An 18,429-nucleotide genomic window follows, 5' to 3' on the forward strand; every position below is an offset into this window, starting at 1 on the left:
GGCGGGCGGCGCGGGGGGGCTGCCGCGAACCGCCGCCCGCGCTCAGGGCGTGCAGGAGCCGCGGCGCGGGGCCGTGTGTCCGCTGGGCTCCGCCGGGGTCCCGCCGCCGCTGTCCGCGCTCCGCCAGGCGCTCCCGGGCGGCGGCCGCTCCTCCCGGGGCTCCGGGCGGGGGCAGGGGCCGCGCTGGTGCCGCCGCTGCCCCGGCCCGGCCGCGCTCGCAGCCGCAGTGACAGCCCCGCTCGCCTCCTCTTCCAACTTCGCGAAATAAAGCTGCACTTGCCGGTCCCGCGGCCGCCGCCTCCGCCCGCGGCTTTGCGCTCCCCCTTTTTTAAGCACAAACAATCGCTACTTCTGTTTCCTAAGGACACGAAGCCGGTTTCTCTCTCCTCTTTTTTTTTTTCCCCCCCTTCTCTCCCCCCCCCTTTTTTTTTTAACCTCATCAGCTTTTTTTGAAAAGAAAAAAAATTTGAGCGCTTTTTGAGTTGAAACACCCGCCCACATTTTAACGGCACAGATTTAAGGAGGCGCGGCGGAGTTCGGGCAGGAAGGCCTGTAGCGGCTCCCGCCCGCCCCTCGCCCGGCCCCGGCAGCGCCGCCGCCGCAGCCCCGCGGCGCCGGGTGCCGTCCCCTCGCCGCGCAGCCCCGGCGCAGCACTGCCCCGCCACAGCCACCGCGGCCCCGCTCCTTTTAAGAGGAGCGCTGCCGAGGCCTAGTGGGGGGAAAATGAAAGGAAAAGGAGGTTTTAGCGCCGGGAGCCCCCGCGCCCAGGCGGGAGGACCGGGATCGGGGGAGCTCGGCGGGCGGCAGGGCGGCCTCCGCCGCGGCGCTTCTCCCCGGCGGGCTCCACCTGCCCGCGGGGGGAGCGGAGCCTGCTCCGGTCCCGGTCTCGGTCCTGGACCCTCTGCCCTCGCTCGGCGCGCCGCGGGGCAGCGGCTCCGCGCTCGGGGCCACCCCGGCAGCGGCGCGGGCTCCGCTCCCCGAGGACAAGGTCAAGGATGAAGGGTCAATGTCAAGTTGTCTTAACGGTGGAAAGGCGACCGTCCGCGGCGGCACTCCCTGCTTCCCGCGTTTCTGGTGTCCTTGATTGATTTGAAAGTGCCATTTTGAGGGGAAAAACGCACCCGGGCGCCGAGGAGACGCGAGGGCTTCGCTTTTCCTTCCCCAGGGCGAAGAAGCGAGGATGTCATCGCCACTCTGCCTAACAGTATTTAGTGTCTTAAAGTGCTTTAATGGCCGGATTGCTTTAGGTTTCAGGGACCCTCGGAGGACTGAATTCTGCCAAGCGAACCCTCCGAGAGGTAAGGTGCAATGTCATGGCTCCCTGATAAGCACACGTAACCCATCGCTTGCAGTCTGCACGTCTGTTTTCTGCGTGGACGCCACGGGAAGATGATTTTGAATGTAAACAGGCGTGAGGCAGCTCGGGGAGATGCGTTAGGGAGGGAACCTGTGGCAGTGACATCTCCTCCAGCACTGCCCTGCGGGGGGAACCTGCCGCTGGCAGCCGGGCAGGGGCCGGAGGGGGTCGGGGCCCGAGTCGGGGCCACCGCCGTCAGATAGAGCCGGTTCTGTAGGGATGGACCTACAGCTGAGTGAAGCCAGTATGATTTCTGCATCTAGCTCTCCTCTCAGCGTCAGTTGCTTTTTGTGTCGCAATTAAATTTTTCTGTACTGATTCCCCCTCCCACGCTTGTTTGTGAATCTACAAAGGTGACAAGTGTGAGCTGCCTGCACACGGAGCAGGGAAAGCAACTTTGTTCAATTTATCAACCAACCCCCCACTCCCATTAAAGGCCCGTGTATTTTTAAAGGCCTCACTGTGATAATTCTCGTCCTGAAGTAACAGCGCTTTTCCTTCCTTTTTTTTACAGTTTTGTAAGGAAAAATATGAATTATAATTTCCCTCAAAGTTAGCGCTAGAAATATATATACACAAATGTAATTTATTTATTCAAATATAGTTGCTTTTCTGCATAAGGAAGGAATTTATATGCAAAACTTCGATTATTCATTCAGATAGCTTATAAGTGACTTTATTTTGTGACTATTCACTACCTAAAATCCACAGGCTTTGGTGGTGTTACCTGTTGCTAAATTACTGCAAAATTAGACCTGCAAGTCTTACAACAGTCTCACATTATTTTTTGTTGGTTTACAGTTCAGAATAAAGCTCGCATCTTCTGTTAATCACACCACATAGCAAAAATAATTAAGTAAAGTGTAGCTGGAGTGCTGCAGGCCTCCTGCAAGTAAAACTGCCCGGCCAGAAAATGCCGTGAAGCCTCCTCTACCATGGGGCTCTGTCAAACGTCTTTGCAGAGAGTAGCTCGTTAGTCCTCATCGTTCCGTCTCATGAATGACGAAGATAACCTCCCTAAAACAAAAAGAATTGTCCCAGTGGGCTCCAGAATCATCAGAAAAAAACACCTTCTGGAGGGAGATCTTATCGGCGAGAATTACAAGGAGTAAGATAAGCAGTTCCCTAATTTGTCTAACACCCTTTGAAGAACAAAACACAGCTCGAGTGGCTCGCAGCGAGGGGTTGTGAGAAGGTGAGAAGGCGAATAGAAACTTTCGTTGTGACTTGAACGTGAACTTCCTGCGACGTGGGGCATGTGCAGGTTTTCACCTTCTCTTCACGTTCTGGATCAAATCCTTCCTGTTTTGATCTAATATAGATATCATTATTTAAAATATGACTGTAATAGACGTGAACGTCGTGTAACTAATCTTGACAACATACCTATAGCTTCAATTCTTGCCAGGAATTAATTGGCCTTACTCCAGTTGCTAAAACTCGCTTTTCAGCCTTTATTATAGTTACTCTCTAGTAATGTGTGGGTGGATTTGTTTGTAATTTAGCATAGGCTGTACCTGGCATTGCACCATACCTTGTACTTATTACAGAACTGTCTGTAACACAGAACTGGGGGGAAAAAAAAGTGCAGGTGTGAGGGCAATTAATTTATCATCCCTCCGGTCGGCGGTGGGGAGCTCGAATTGTTAAGCTAACGTCAGCGGGCAATAAAACCCTCTTGGCAAGCCCTGCCAACATAAACTAGAGCAGCAACACGATAAAATAAAAAAAAAAAAAACAGCTCCTCTGACACTGTGGCGTTGCATCGCAAGTGGCGTTTCATTGTGGCGTCCGCCCGCCCGGGGACCCGCGACACCGCCGCCAGACGCGCAGCTCCGGCGCCCTGGAGCCCGCGCCCCCCAGCAGCGCCCGCAGACGGGCTCTAAGCAATTCCCAGGGTTTTTCCTTGGGAACACGGAGTCTCCTGAAGGTACAGTTTAACTTTTCATCCCACCCTGTCCGCCCTTAGCGTGTGTCCACGGTCGCTCCCCGCGACAGGCCCCGCCGCGGTGGGCGGTCGCGCCGGGCTCCCCCCGCAGCTCTGCCCCGGGCCAGCCCGGCTGCGGCGGCAGGAAGCTCGCAGGGTCCGGGAAACTCGCCTGTAACTCTATAAAAACCCAATAAAGAACCGCGTTCCCTAAAGCCGGCGGAATATCTTGATTTAAAGGTATCATCGTGTGGCTTTATTAGCTGATAGGAAAGCTGCTTGATGCCTCTGTGACCTCAGATAGTTGCGACACTCAGAGGACACTCCTACAAAAAGCACAGCAAAACATGTTGGACTAATTAGCAAATTGGCGTCCAAATGCGTGCTTAATGTCAGGAGGGGGGTAGGTGAACTGCATGAGGTTGTAGAAGGCAGACTTAGCATTAATTACAGTTAGATTTGCATAACTTAAAGCAGATTTATTTGCGGTATATAATAGAATTGCAGCTTACAGTGCTGGAGTGCTAAGCCTGAGCGAGGGCCGCTGTGCAGATCACGGGTCCGTCGGCTCAAAAACCTGTGGAAAAACGCACTTCCTTCTTTTGTGACTAGTCGGAACACGGCGGGGGGAAAACCACCTGTACCGAGCCCCGGCCCTGTGCGCGCCCGCCGCCCGGTGGGGTCGGGTCACTCGGCGGGCACAAGGGTACGGGCTGTCGGGGGGGACGGGGACCGAATCGCTGCATTCACCGATGGCACCGCGGATGGATGGAGGGAGGGAGAGATGGATGCAGGGAGGGATGGAAAGAGGGAGAGATGGATGCAGGGACGGATGGACGGAGAGGCAAGGCCGCCCTCCGGCCCTTGTTTTCCCGCACCGCCCAGGGATGGCCGCAGCCAGGTCCCCGCCAACCCGCTTAGGCCGCACTTGGCGGCGGAGCCCAGCCGGGACACCCCGCGCCGCCGCCGGGCCCGGGGAGCCGCCAACCGGCGGGACGGGACGGGGGCTGTGCCCGCTCCCTCGGCCCTGCGCGGGCGGACCGGCGGCACCTCCGTTGGGCAGCGCAGGCCTGGGCGCTCCGCTCCGCTCCCTGGGCGCGGGCCCGCCGTGCCCGCGGTGCCCGGTCTCGGCGCGGTCCCGCCCCCGGTTCTCTCACAGCGCTTGACAGGCGGGCGATCACGTGCCGGCCGCAAAGCGCCTCTTTGCGACCTCAATGACAGGCAAAATGTGCGACACAGGCGCTGTGGAGGCAGGCGGGGAGCGGCGCTGCCTCCTCCTCCTCCTCCTCCTCAGCCTCCTCCTCCTCCTCCTCCTCCTCCCCGGCCCCGCGGCTGAGGCAGCGCTGCCCGCTCCCGGCCCCGCGCCCGGCCCGCCGCTCTCCCCTCCCCTGCCGCCTTCCTCCGCCCCGGGAGGGGCAGCCCGGGGGCGCCGCGGGAGCCCGAGCGGAGCGCGGCGCCTCCATGAGCTCCTGAGCTGCCGCCCTGCCCCGTCCTCCCCGCCGGCAGCGGCTCCAGGTGCGCGGGTCCGAGCAGAGCCGGGACGCAGCTGGCTGCAATGGCGTCCAACATGGACCGGGAGATGATACTGGCTGATTTCCAGGTAAAATTTTCAAGCCGCCGCCGCACAGCCGTGGCCTCTCGCTGCTTTTCTTCTTTCTCCTCGTTGCTGTGCTGCTTGTTCTTTGTGGGGAGGTCTCCGGGGTGGTGGGTGTGAAGCCCACCCTCCAAAGCCTCCGCTCTCGCCTTCTTCTTTTATTTGTCAGAAATGGGGAACATGTGCCCTCTTCTCTCAAGGTGCGTGAACAAAATGTCTTCTTCAACTTGGAGAGTTTCAGCTTTTAATTAATAAAAAAAAAAAAGCTTTTTCATCCCCTTTGCTCGTTTGTACCCTCTGTGACCACCCAGGCCCTGGGACAGCTGTGAGGCAGCTCACTTGGAAGAGGCGAATGCCAGGGAGGACACAAAACTCATCACTCCTCGCGATGTGTCACAGTGTTTGTAGTGAATCACTTGCTGGTACTACAGATTAGTGCTGAACAGAGGTGTTTCCATTCCAGCGTCAACACTCACTTCATGGTTGCCTCAGCCTATGACTGTTGTGATGACGGTAAAACTCCTCACACCCCATTCCAAACAACAACGTGTTTGTGTGGAAAGGAAGAATATGCCCCTAAACGTTGTTTGTTACCTTTCCTCCTCCCTACAGAAAAGGGTTGTAATTTAACTTCAGGCTCTCAAATCTTATTGCCAGAATAAAATCTTTCTATAAGTAAAAGTGATGTGTTCAGGAGCCTGGTTAATCTGTTCAGTATATTGCTTCTTAATATCGATTGGTTTTGTATTGTATTTCTAAGGCCAAGTAAACAAAAAGGTGGAGGATACCTGCATTTGAAATAGCGGGCAGAGCCAAAAGCAGCTTGGAAGGGTATCAGATAATATTTGAATATATCTTTTTAATATTTGCTTTTCAGTCCATAGGGTCCATTTACAGTCATTGTTCTTACATGGAGAGGCTCCTGGGTATTCTTGGATTGAGTTATAAGACTGCCATCTGTATGTTCAGCTTCTTTAAAAGACTGGTTTCCAGCTGTTAGCAGTGAAACTATTTAATTTTTTTAGAAAAAGAAATCCCTTCATTCTGTGTGTGTGTTTCTTTGGAGCTACAGGTAGGATGGCTGTAATGTGCATTATGTAATTCCTGTTTTGCAAAAGGTATCTGGTATCTCACTGATGTAACACGTGGAGTTCCCAGCTGATAACGGGGAGGTGTTGTCACTTTCTGCACCTGAGTATCTTACACCCATATTTATTAAAATGCTTAATAAATGTTACTTTATTGATACTTTTGTGTATATAAGGCATGAAATCTCAATTTTAAGGCTGGAGTTTCATAAAGGAGTTCTTCCAGTAAAAACACACCGTGTAGAAGGAAACTGGGACCCTACTTCTGCACTCATACCAGTGGGGACAGACTCTTACTCTTACTCTTACATTAGTACCTGGAACAGGTTTACATTCAGGAATCCCAGGTGATGAAGTTAGTGACTGGTGAATGTAAGATTATTTTTTTAATAGAGTTTTCAATACAGATTTACACTTAACGAGATATTTATGTCAATGCTATTTTGCAGTATTTTTGTGCTTGGATTTTGAAACCAGTTAATAAAAGTATAAGAGCAGCTGCAGTGTTTGGTACCATGAGGACAAGTAAGTATTGCAAACTTGCAGGTGGGCAGTGGAGTCACAGAAATCAATTTTAGATGAAGGGTGGTTGACAAAATGTGTCTCAGTTTAGGACACAGGAAATATTTTATCACATCCCAATATATATTTAAAAAAAACTCAAACCTTTTCCTCCTGTATTTCAGCAGACAGCTTTGTTTTTCTGTTTTGTCCTATTTTTTTAAAAAATAATACCAAGTGCCTGCCTGATTTTGAAGCACTGAACTGTTAATTGTCATGCTGTTAAAACTTCAGATTAGTAAAGGACAATGTCAGTCATTATTAGGCCTCATATCTTTAGGCTGTTACAAAACAGTAAAGGATTTTGAGTTTTTAAATACTAGATGGAATTCAAAACTCATTCACTAAGAATTTAAAATGGAAAGTAAAACATTATGTGCACAGTAATTCTGCTTGATTTTCCCTTCTATATTTTCTGTACTTTTTAATTAATAAATATGTTTCCTAGAGTTCTGCTACCATCTTCTATATTTGTGTGAGGTATCTTGTTTAAGAATGTTGCACACAGTGGAAATTTCAAAAGCAGTTCTTTGTAGTTTTGTTCAGCTAATCTTTGCTGAATTAAACTGGGAGGGAAACCTTCCATCACCATTTCACCCTCACTTTTCCCAAGTTATGTTTAAGAGGGATAGAGCAGTGGTCTTTGAACTTCTAAAGCTTGAAAGGGTTTTCTTTTCCCATAAAAAAAATCAGTGAAATCATAATTATGCTAATGCTTGATGCTTTTGTAAAGTTTTCATGGATTTATTTTGTATCTTTCAAAGTCATTATGGATTCTGCCATTGACTTCAGCTAGAGCAGTAACTCGTATTACGTTTGTTTTTTCTTTTTAGCTCTGATTGTTGTAACAGGTTACTTCTGCATTCTGAGATACAAAAGAGAAATACTTAAAAAGGTATTTTATATAAATACATAGTTACACATAAAACCTTTGAATTTTATGAAATATTTTAACTATAGAGTAAAACACAGTAAGTGATATACCAGAATATTTTTGCTTAATATCTGAAAACAATTAAAGCCTGTTCTGTGTGGTTTATAATTATTTTCTTTTCCTCTCCTTTTTAATGAGGCTACTGTATGTTACCCAGGGAGCACAAAGTACGTATTCATGCATGTGGGCTGTATGAGCAACCTGTCTAACTTTGCCTTCTTAGGCCCTCACTTAGGAAAGATTATGCAGAAGCTTTGCTTTGTATGTGAGTAGTCTGATTGTTTTCAGGGCAAGTAGCTAATGTGGAGTTGAGCACACAAACAAGTTTCAGCTTTTTCAATAAATGCAATTCAGAATTTCTCCACAAAGTGTCATTGGCATAAAGGAAAAACTCCATAGGAAAAAATCCATCAGCTTGTGTTTGTAGCATAAATCCTTCAAAAAGGTAGGCATGTGTGAATTGGTCAAAGAGCGATGCTGCAACATGCATCACAACCTGGGAGGAATAGGGCATGTATTTTCTACTGAATTTTAACATCACTGTTCTTCTTTGGTTTGTTATATTTAACTACAAAGTGTTCTTCCATCTCCAGTGGCATACCCAGGTACTCGTGATAGAAACACATTAATGATCTCTGCAGTTTAGGATCTGTTTTTCATTATGAAACAAGTAGTTTTTTTTTCTTTTTAAGTTGCAAACTTCAATTACACCAAACGTCATTAAATTGGGACAGGAATGAAAACCAATCTGTGAGTATGACAGAAGTGTCAGATGATGTTTTTGCATGCAAGCACCCGTACTTTTGCTTTTGCAGCTTCACTTAGTATGGGGACTGAAATCAACCAGAATGTTGTTTAGTCCTGTAAGTTATGTCCACCTTTAGGACCACTTCATTCATTCAGTGTGCTTGTCCTCACAACAGTTTTAAGTGCAGAGTGGGCCCGAGGGTTGGAGTACTGTGGGAGTTGCTCCTGTGTGTCCATATATTACAGGAATATCGGGCACATCGAGCTTCAGAAGGAAATTCTTCATAGAATTAATGTTTTTCATTGACCAAATAAATAAGTGGCTCAGGATTTAGTCAGGTTGGGAACAACTTCATAATGGAAAAAATCAACTCAAAAATCCTTGCTTTCATTGAGACAACAGATTTCTAGTAGTTTTCTTCTCCCTTCTATCTTTGATCCATCTTCATTTTGAAACCAAGTTATGTGATTTTTTTTTTTCAATTTTTTTTAAACTGGATAATAGACTACTTTGGTGTGATTCACCAAAGTTATGTATAAATGTTTATAAATTTTTTTTTTCCAAACTTTATATCAATCTTTTTCAACAGAGGTTTGTAGGAGGAGCAAGGGGGAATTGGGAAGGAAGAAACTCATTGCCATCAGTACAGAAAAATGAGAGAGCATGCTAAATGATAATTTTTTAAATTATAAAATTGACCACGACATTGATACATCAGCTATTCTGTTTTGTTTAAGATTTAACCATAATTCAAACTACTTGTTTCCTTCTGGAATGGCTAAAATGAAAGAAACTGGAAAATTTTTTTCACTTGGAGGTTAACACAGTGCTTGAAATAAATGATAAATTATATTTTTAAAGTTGGTTGTTGTTTTGTTTTTTTTTGTGGTCTTGTCTTCTTCAGCCCTGTAGAAGATTATCTGTTGTTCACACAGTTTTCACTGTCTAGCAGTGTCTGTGCAGAATTTAGGTGTGTATTCACTTTTCTGGGGGTGCTAAGGGAGCTTTGCTTTCTTCTGTGTGTGTCAGCATGCTGGTTCAGATTCTCTGTCATTTTAAATTATTGCCAGTATGAAAATTTGATGGCTGAGAAAGGTAGCCAGATACAGCAATAGCTTTAATGCTTGATTCTTGTCCTGGACTGTGACTTATGCTGGGGTCTGGAAAGAGTGTTTTAACTATTTTCCTTAAGTGTAAACCACCCACCATGGGTTTTGAACAAATAGCAAAGTTGATGTTCTTAATATTGATTTCTGTAAGAAAAGGGTACGTTTTGTCATGAAGACACTGGAGCAGAGAGGACTGTTCTTGATTTTTGTTGCAGACTTTCAGTGGAGTGTTTGGCAATACACTTGGAACAAGATCCTCAACAAAAGTTTAAACATGAGCTGGAGGACACTTTCCAAGGATTTAAAGTTCTTGTAGGCCTGCATTTTCATCAGAAGGTCTCCCTAAATATCTGGGTTTATTTGTGTTCAGATCTCTCTGAGCTTAACACCTCAATCTTGCTCATACCAAACCATTCTTTTGTGTGGCCTCTCTGTAGAATAGAATACAGCGGGTGCTGAACTGAGCTTTGCAGCCCTCTCCATAGTAGTTGGACGGAAATCCAGTACTCTAGAGATTAGACATCAGGGTTTGGGATAGACAGGTTTGTTTATTTATACCCTCATACTGCATATCTCCAGTTAAAAGTGGGGTCTGCTGCGTTTCTTGTAGTCAGGTGTCCAGATGCTCAGCACTGCTTCACCTGACCTGTTTTAGTGGATATAGGTTACTGTATCCTTAGCTAAATTTTAAAATAGTTAAAAGGGATGTTTTTCAGTGTAAAAAAGAGGACTTTTTTAGGACACTGTAGGATGTTGAAGTTCATACCTATGAGGCCTGTTAATTTTTATTAGAATTCTTTTTAATCCTTATTGCTTTTTATCACGTTATAGTTTTGTGCATTATAAAACCTTGGAACTGGTAATTGGATCTCTTTGTTTGGAACACAGTTGGTTTTAATGGCCTTAGGGCCAGGAGACATGATAAAGGCATGCTGCATGCTTAGTGTGTTTTAGTTTGGGTATTGTCATTTTCATTGTCTGCTACCAAGGCCATCACTTCTATTAATTTATTCTTTATGTGTTTCTGAAGTTTCATCTCTTTAGGTACGTTTAGGCTTAGTTGTAATCCCAAAGTTCACGTTCATCAGAACAAGGCTAGTTTGATTTACTAATCACTTCTCTGGCCTTTAAACTGAAGGTGAAGTGGGTTCTGGCCTTTAAACTGAAGGTGAAGTGGATTTCAGAGTCACAAATTAGAAGTTGGAGTAAGAGTGGTGTCCTTTTAGAAACATCATAACTTGAATATTTTCACTGATAGCTGTTCATGGAAAAGCCAGCTAATTTCTTCTGTGTAATGACAGACAGTTAATTAGAAATACTAACTGACATTTATAGAGAAGAAAGAGGATCCTGTGATTTGTGTGCATTACAGCCCTGCTGTAGGAACCTAAATAATTTACCACTGGAGCACCAATTCGTCTGTAGAAAGAAAGACTCTTCTTTTCATTCAATTACCTTGAAAAGACTCTTCACATCATAGTAATCATGTCACCATTTCCATCAACCCATTCATATAGGTATTTGGGTTAGTAGGTCACTGAAACAGATTGAGAAGTGGTAGCTGTAGGATCCTTTTTCAAGTGCCATGACAACCAATGCTAATGATACTATCAAAATTATTAATTATGTGTACTCCCAAAGGCTAAGAATGGACTTTCATTGAAAGGTAATATGAAAATTATTTGTCACGTTGAAAATACTGTGTTACTAATATTTCTTGGTAAGCAAGGATCATTTACAGTAAACGCACTTACTGGGTTCATATTTTTGTGTGGAAGGAGGTGTGGGAGGTGGTGAGGATTTGAGCCATTTGCTGTATCTTAAGGGGTCCTGAGAATCTGCCATCTTGAGAATATTGCATTGGAGCTGGAAAGCCTGAAAGGGTAGAGTTTCCCTCTATATTTGGCCAGTTCTTATAATTCAGTTACCGTGTTGCAAGCCTAGTTTTCATACTCTTGCACACTAGAAGCAAGGGGTGGTAGCTTATTAAGGAACTACGTAGCATGGTTTTGATAGGATTTCATATTTTTCTAGTCACTGAATAAGGTTGTGCATATGTGGGGCAGCCATTAGATGAGTCCTTCCTTGTAACTACTGTAAGAACCATAATAAAAAGCTTGGGGAAGTACCTGACATTCTACTCGGAAAAGGAAATGACATGCTTACTGGCTGGATTTATACCTACTAATTAAGCCCATTTTTTAGAGTTGAATAGATAATGTGCAATTGTAAAAAGAACCTGCTCAAGGAGGAAATCAAAGCCCCAATGTATGCATTAGATGTTGTTTGGTCTATCGAAATAGTCGTCTACTGGTCCTCTGTGTCTAACTGGTTGAGCAGGTCTTTGTTCCATAGGAGTAGTTATGCTTTCAAAAGATAATTCATTAAAGCTGAAGTTCTTACGAGACATTTTGAAACTAGAACAGAGTACGTTAGCCTTTGGGTTATTTTATATAGGTTTCACGTTTTGCCTATTGCAGGAAACAATTTGTAAAGACAAGAACACTGAATCTGAGTCACTTCTATTATTTTTTTTTTTAAAGGTCAGGTTGTTTGTGTGAGCAAATGTCAAAGGTGCCATATCAGCTCAGAACGAAGACCCAGCTGGCCTAATGTCTCATCTGCAGCAGTGGCTGGTCCTTAGGAAAGAGCTGAGAGGAGCAGAATGTGAATGGATTTGCCTCATCCTAGTTTCTGGAAGTCAGCATTTTAAAAGCTTGATGATGGGGTTTGTTGTAAAACTTTGCAAATAAACTCTGTCAGCTTGAGTTAGTCTTCTGTTCTTCAACTGACTGAGTTCTTCAGAGAAGTCTGAGTAGTTTTGTGATGTGTGAGTTTGCTGTATAGGAGCTGTGTTCACTTCTCCTCAGTATGTTTTATACATGTACACACTAAGTCTATTCTATATACTTTATTGGAATTGCTGCTATTTCTTATGGTACAGAAGTCAAATTTGTCTGAACTGTAGAAATCTTAACCTCTTCTGGTTTGTACCCCAATAAAATTCACCCAAAAACTTAAGGTCAGTACTGTGGGAGTGTGATGTTGATTTTACCTTCAATTAAGGCTGATTGTAAGAAAAATCTGCTGTGAAAAATTTGAATTTAAGTTCCTTTAAAATTTTGGAGAGATCATTGGATCTTAGTTGTTTGTTCTATATGTCTTTATTGACACTGTAGGATGAGTCTTTTCTGTAAAGAGCAGCTGTGTTAGGGGATGGTCCCTGAGTTCCTCTGTAGTGAATGAGTGCACAGAATTCAAGTAGCTTTTCTGATAGGCCCTGGCCTTCTTTGAATACTTCTCTACCATCTTCTTGCTTTGATCCCACTGACTGACTGTCAGGCTTTCTTGTCCTGCTGCTTTTAAAAGCTAATGTAATTTTTATGTCTTTAGAGAAATATTTGATTGGGTTTTTTTTTCCCCCCACTTCCTTGTTGATTTGCATTATGGTATGACCTGTGCTTGATTGGGATTTCAGTGTTCTTCTGTTTCCCTGTTTTGGATGTCTGTGCTGGTTTTGGCTGGGATGGAGTTACTTTTCTTCACAGTGGCTGGTATGGGGCTGTGTTTTGGATTTGTGCTGAACACAGTGTTGATAATATAGAGATGTTTTTATTATTACTGAGCAGGGCTTACACAGAGCCGAGGCCTTTGCTGTTTTTCCTACTGCCATGCTGGTGAGGAGGCTGGGGCTACATGGCGGGCTGGGAGGGGACACAGCTGGGACAGGTGACCCCAACTGACCAAAGGGATATTCCGGACCATCTGACATCATGCTCAGAATTTAAAGTGGGGGGGGAGAAGGAGGAAGAGGGGGATCTTTGGACTAATGTCTTGGCGACGGCTGAGCGCTTGTCTGTGGGAAGCAGTGAATTAATTCCTTGTTCTGCTTTGCTTGTATGTGTGGCTTTTGTTTTCCCTATTAAACTGTCTTTATCTAACTGTAGTTTTCTACCTTTTACCCTTCTGATTTTCTCCCTGTTCCCTCTGGTGGGCGAGTGAGTGAGTGGCTTGGCTGCTGGTTGGGGTTAAACCATGACGGTGCCTTTTCCAGGTTTTGAAGAATATATCTGTTCCTTCTGGTCCTGTTCTTCACAAAAAAAAAAAAAAAAGTGCGTTTGTGGAATGTTAAGATAATTTTTGTATGGATCAGTACTCTTCTTTTGTGTGCTTATCTAGAAAGTGGTTTTTATTTATTCTTCAGTTGTTTTTAAAGTTCTGCTATTTTGAGACAATGAGGAGAAAGGAGATGACTGCAAATGCCCAGTAAGCAAAAGTGTTTGTTTGACCCCTGCAATTCTTTTCTGTTTTCTATCAGTTTTTTTTCTTATGTGATAACGTATAAGATACTCTAAGAGCAAAATGACTATGATTCGGGAAATCCTGGGGTTTTACCTTCACTGAGATACTTTAATAAAAGTATTAAACAAACACAGAAACTTTGGGATAATCCTAACTAAAACATTTGTGTATTTGTTGGGTAAAGGCTGTCTTCAGTCCTCAGGAAAGACAAATGGGTTTGGTAATCCAGAGTACTACTTAATGGTACTGACTTTTGTTTTGGTTTGGTTTTTAATTCAGTTTGACCACTGCTCTTTGTATGTAGTGCGTGTGGCTTTAACACTAGAATGTTAGCATGGGGCTTGGGAGGCTTGAGTTCATGTCTTGGCTCAGCTCATGGGCTTCCTAGGGATGTGCCTTCGTGGTATTCTGGAAGCAGAATTTGCTCCAGAGTGTTGAGAGTGTTCACAGTCTGCTGGAAACCGTTTGAAAGTGGTTAGTGTGGTGCTGAATTAGCTGGGTCTGCTGAGAAGTGGTTAGAGCTTCATGCTACCAGTTCAGACTTTGTCCCCTGCTTGCTTTGTTCAGAAGGCTTGCACTCATCTCGGAGCATGGGCAAAGTTCACTGCTGTCTGCTTGGTGGCTATAAGTTGAAATGTCTTCTGTGACCTTCAGAAATGCAGCTTTTTCTTCTCCCTCCCCTTCCTCCTGTAGAAGGAGACTAATGCTTCCTTACTTCAGAGTTTTGCTTAAGGGGGTGCTCAAATAGTAGAATGATGAAGCTTGTAAATAGTTGGGTGTGGGAGTTGAAGTGCATTGGGCAAACTTTATCCTGGCATATTTGCCTAAAACCCTTTCTTGATTTCTGATACTGGTAAGTGTATTAGTTGGTTTTTGCTAAACAAACAGCTGGTGAATCTGCTTAATTTTTACCAGATGGTCTTCTGAGTTATGTAAAAACAGAGAAACATTCTTATCTCTTCATTTAGAAGCTTGCAGTAGGTGACCTTTCAGTCTGTGTCTTGGTCGATATGCCTGGATGTTGTTTTTTTCAAGTGTTTGTCTGAAACAGAAAGAAGTAAGAGTTAATTTAATAACCGTGGATGATTCATAATAAGAGTAGTCTCGGTATATCAGTAAGTTGTTGAAAGGTTAGAATGAGCAGGGATGCCACAGAAGCATATGTGTGTAGCTGGTGTTGCAGTCTGTGGAGGTGGTCCTGAGACAGGTGGAACTCTGGGATGAGAAGAGCTGAGGTACCAAAAAAATATCATTTGTGAGTGTCTGAATGTGCTGCATCTCTTGATAGCCCAGAAGGGAGTTATACATGGATCCTAAATTTGATATTGGGGTACTAAAACCTTTACTTGCTTGGCTGAGCATATTGGTTTAACTTTATGGGTTTTGGAGGAGCAAGTGTTATGCTTTGTTTCAGTTGCTTTGAAGTAACTGCCATTGCAACAGTGTATGTGTGAATTTAAGAAAATTTTCTGACTTACTAATATGTCATAGGTGAATTAGTGTTCTAAATATTTCTGGGTTTGAGTGGACTTACAGCAGATACAATCTGTGGCTGCCCTTGGTGCTTTATAGCCTTATAATTATTATCTTTGGTTACTGAGCCATTCTGATAATGGAGGGGGAAAGGAAGCAAGGTACTATGTTTGATTGTAGAAACAGGAAACTCGGGGTTGGGTTGTTTAAAAACCCTGCCTCCAGAAAACTGACTTACATTAGGAATTCTTAGAAAGGGAATTAAGGATTCTTCTAGAAGAAGTACTAGCTACTTAGGGGGCTGCACTACTATGCCAGGAGATGGAGGGAAGCCAGTCTTTCACCCTGTACTGGTGACACCACTACTGCCAGGAGAACCATGTCCAATATCAGTCCCTCCACTGAGAAAGTAGAGCGAGTCCAGTGAAGGGTTACTGAGGAGGGGAGGAGGCTGGAGCATGTTTTGTGTGAAAGGTGAGGTTAAGGGAGCTGTGTTTGTGTAGCCTGGAAGAGAAAGCTAAGGGAGGATCTAGTTGCTGTCTCGGCTATACAGTGGGTGATAGCAGACAATACAGAATCAAATTTCTCTTGGAGTTGCACAGTCTGAGAATGAGAGGCAGTGGATATAGGTTACAGCACGGGAAGTTATAATTAAATATAATGGAAAAAATTTCACAGTGAAGGTGGTGAAGCACTGGAACAAACTGCCCAGAGAGGCTGTAGGCTCTCTGTTTTTGGAAATATGCAAAACCTGTAAGGGAGTTGAAATGTGTCCGTGAACTGATCTGTCTGATTTGAATTGAAGAGGTGAATAAAACAGCAGGGTAAATTTTGCTTGTATTGCAGGGGAAGTATGGAAGGAGATAAGCAATATCTTTTGCTATATCTCATATGCAGAGAATAGCTCTGAGTGGTTTATTGTTTTACTGACTTGGGAAGCTGAGCCATCCTTTTGAGCAGGTTTGTGGCCTGGACTCAGAAAGGGTTTTCCATGCTCCTAGGTTCTCTTATCTCATGAGAGTAAGTTACTGAAGGGATAGTGAATTGATTTTTAACAATATGTGTTCTTTGCCAGCATTTCTGATTTCTCTTTACATCTCATATAGCTTTGTGGAATAGAGTTAACTGTAGTTGTGTGCTGTATCTAGTGATACAAATTTATTTGGTGCTTTCAAAAGTAAGCACTTCCTAGGGTGCTGTCTGTGCAGTTGCAGTGGATGGAGGTGTATTAATGCCAACTTCCTGGGTTTTTGTAGGTGATCTACAAAAGGGTGAAAGCTTTTCTTGCTAGGTAATCTGACCTGTTGAATATTTTGAAGCCTTAATGTAGTTGTTTCTTTGGGCACTGTAGCTTTGTGTAAATATTGAAATGATGGAGACAGAGCTAAAGTTGCAACAAAATGCTGAAAGCTCTTTTTTCCTGTTTCACCTAGCACTGGAGAGTCTGTGTTAGCTGTTTTGATGTCTGAGGACCAGGCAGCAGATTGGATCACGGTAGCTTAGTCTTATTTTGAGACAGATGGATGTGATATTAGTGAGAGGGGGGAAAAAGTCTGTAGTTGACAAGTGGTGTGACTCTACCCTGGAGATCAGTTATCTAAATTTGTTGCTGTTCTGGGTACCCAGAGCTATGACTCCAATTTCATCCTTTTGGTTCTGTGGACTGAGCGTGGTACCTGTATTTGCATCTGCCCTAAATTGCTTCAGGAGGCTGCAGCTGAGGATGTTAACTGCAGAGTGCATGGGGAGGTTAGTTAGGCACAAAGTGAGGGTTTTTTTTCATCTGACTGTTACAGGAGAAAGTGGTGCACCATGTAATTCACAGCCACCTGTCTGCCTGATTTCAATGGGCCTGAACCTGTTGTGTGAAATGTTCTAGGCCTAGTTTGGATTAGCTTTGAGATGGGCCCTTTTTGGAGAAAATATAGCTACTGTTGGTAGCCAGAGGAAATAGGGAATTGTTCAACAGGAATGTTGAGGGAGACAGACGTCTAAGTCCTCCATATCCAGCTACTGGCCAAATGTGGCCTTCTGGATACTTTTGACTGCTGCATTTTGCCTCGGCGACAAGGGGAATAATGCCACAGGTGAGACAGATTCTGCCTTGCTGCCAAATACCATTTGCTCCCAGCTTCTGTGCAACAACTGCCACCCACTGTCTGCGAGGGCAACAGTACCCTGACTCTGTCTTTGAGTCAGCAGCAGCTGCTTGTTGCTCTGGCGGCTGGTGCAGCAGTAACAGCCCAGCTCTCTGTGTTGGGAGCAGCAGTTGTCCCTTCCAGCTCCGCTGTGGAACAACTGCCTGGATCCCTGCAGCAGGTGCTGGAGGAGCAGCTGCTGCCAGATGGGGAAGGCAGCTGCTTCCCTGGGATGTGGAGGTAGGCTGAAGCCTGTGCTGTTGAGGTGGGGGGTCACAGAGGGTCCCAAAGCCCAGATCCAGCTGTTACGGCTGCTGGGGTCAGACCACACTGCAAGGCATTTAGAAGAGCGAGTCTGTCGTCCTGCATTGTGGCTTTCTGGAAGCAGCTCCTGGGTTTGTCTCAAATGCCTGGAAATCTGTCTGCCCTCCAACTTTTCTCCTACTGAATTGTTTCCTCAGTGACTACTTTGCTTCTTTTATATAACAGTGATTAAGGTTACTGTGCCAGTTAACTAGGACCCCTAATGGTTATCTATGAAACTTTCCAAGGGTAGGGTCTCCATTGCTAAGGTGATGTGAAGCTACCTGGAAAAAAATGTGGAGAAGCACTTTGAAGTTGTGTTCTGTACAAATCCAAATCTGTACATGGAAACACTTACCTGGCCTGGAAAAGCAGGATGCTAAGATAGTTGTTTTAACATTCAATAACTTTGTCTTCAGAATCTAATTTTATGTATTCAGTGCAAAAAAATAGTTTTCTCATTTTCACGTTCATTTTCCTCTTGTGTGGTCTGGAAAAGCACTGAAGTGACTGCAGAGTCTCTGGAGCTGTGAATGGTGAAAATGCTATTCTAGATTTAGAAGAAATCCAGAGAGAAGGAGGAGAAGGACCTTCTATCTTCTCCTTTGTCCTCCAAAAAAATTTCTTTGGTTTCTTTCTGATGTGTAAAGGTTTACAAATCAGTGAGCCTTAAAGATTTTACCTTTTCTGTGGTGGTTTGTTTCTTTCAGTTTGATGACTTAGAGGATGTGCTGGTTGTTGATTGAATAAAGAGTTAGTTGTATTCAGGTAGGAATTTTCTTTTAAAATACTGAACGCCTTTTATTAGGTAGGTCTCTCAGAAAAATAAAGCTGAATAAAATGTGTGAATCAAAAAAAATTCCTCTCAGCTAGTATCACTTTACTTGCTTAATAA

General features: G+C 44.5%; 1 protein-coding gene across 1 annotated transcript in view; it reads left to right on the forward strand.

Annotated features, from left to right (window-relative positions):
- The first annotated feature begins 4,728 nt into the window (after nucleotides 1–4,728).
- Nucleotides 4,729–18,429, forward strand: part of FAF1 (Fas associated factor 1) — a 157,059-nt gene continuing 143,358 nt past the window's right edge. Inside the window, exon 1 of the mRNA XM_027683114.1 lies at nucleotides 4,729–4,884. Within this exon, the coding sequence (XP_027538915.1) occupies nucleotides 4,840–4,884 (45 nt within the window). The 5' untranslated portion in view covers nucleotides 4,729–4,839. The remainder of the gene's footprint in view (nucleotides 4,885–18,429) is intronic.

This window comes from Neopelma chrysocephalum, unplaced genomic scaffold, assembly GCF_003984885.1.
Source record: "Neopelma chrysocephalum unplaced genomic scaffold, ASM398488v2 Primary Assembly neopelma1_64, whole genome shotgun sequence".
NCBI lineage: Eukaryota > Metazoa > Chordata > Aves > Passeriformes > Pipridae > Neopelma > Neopelma chrysocephalum.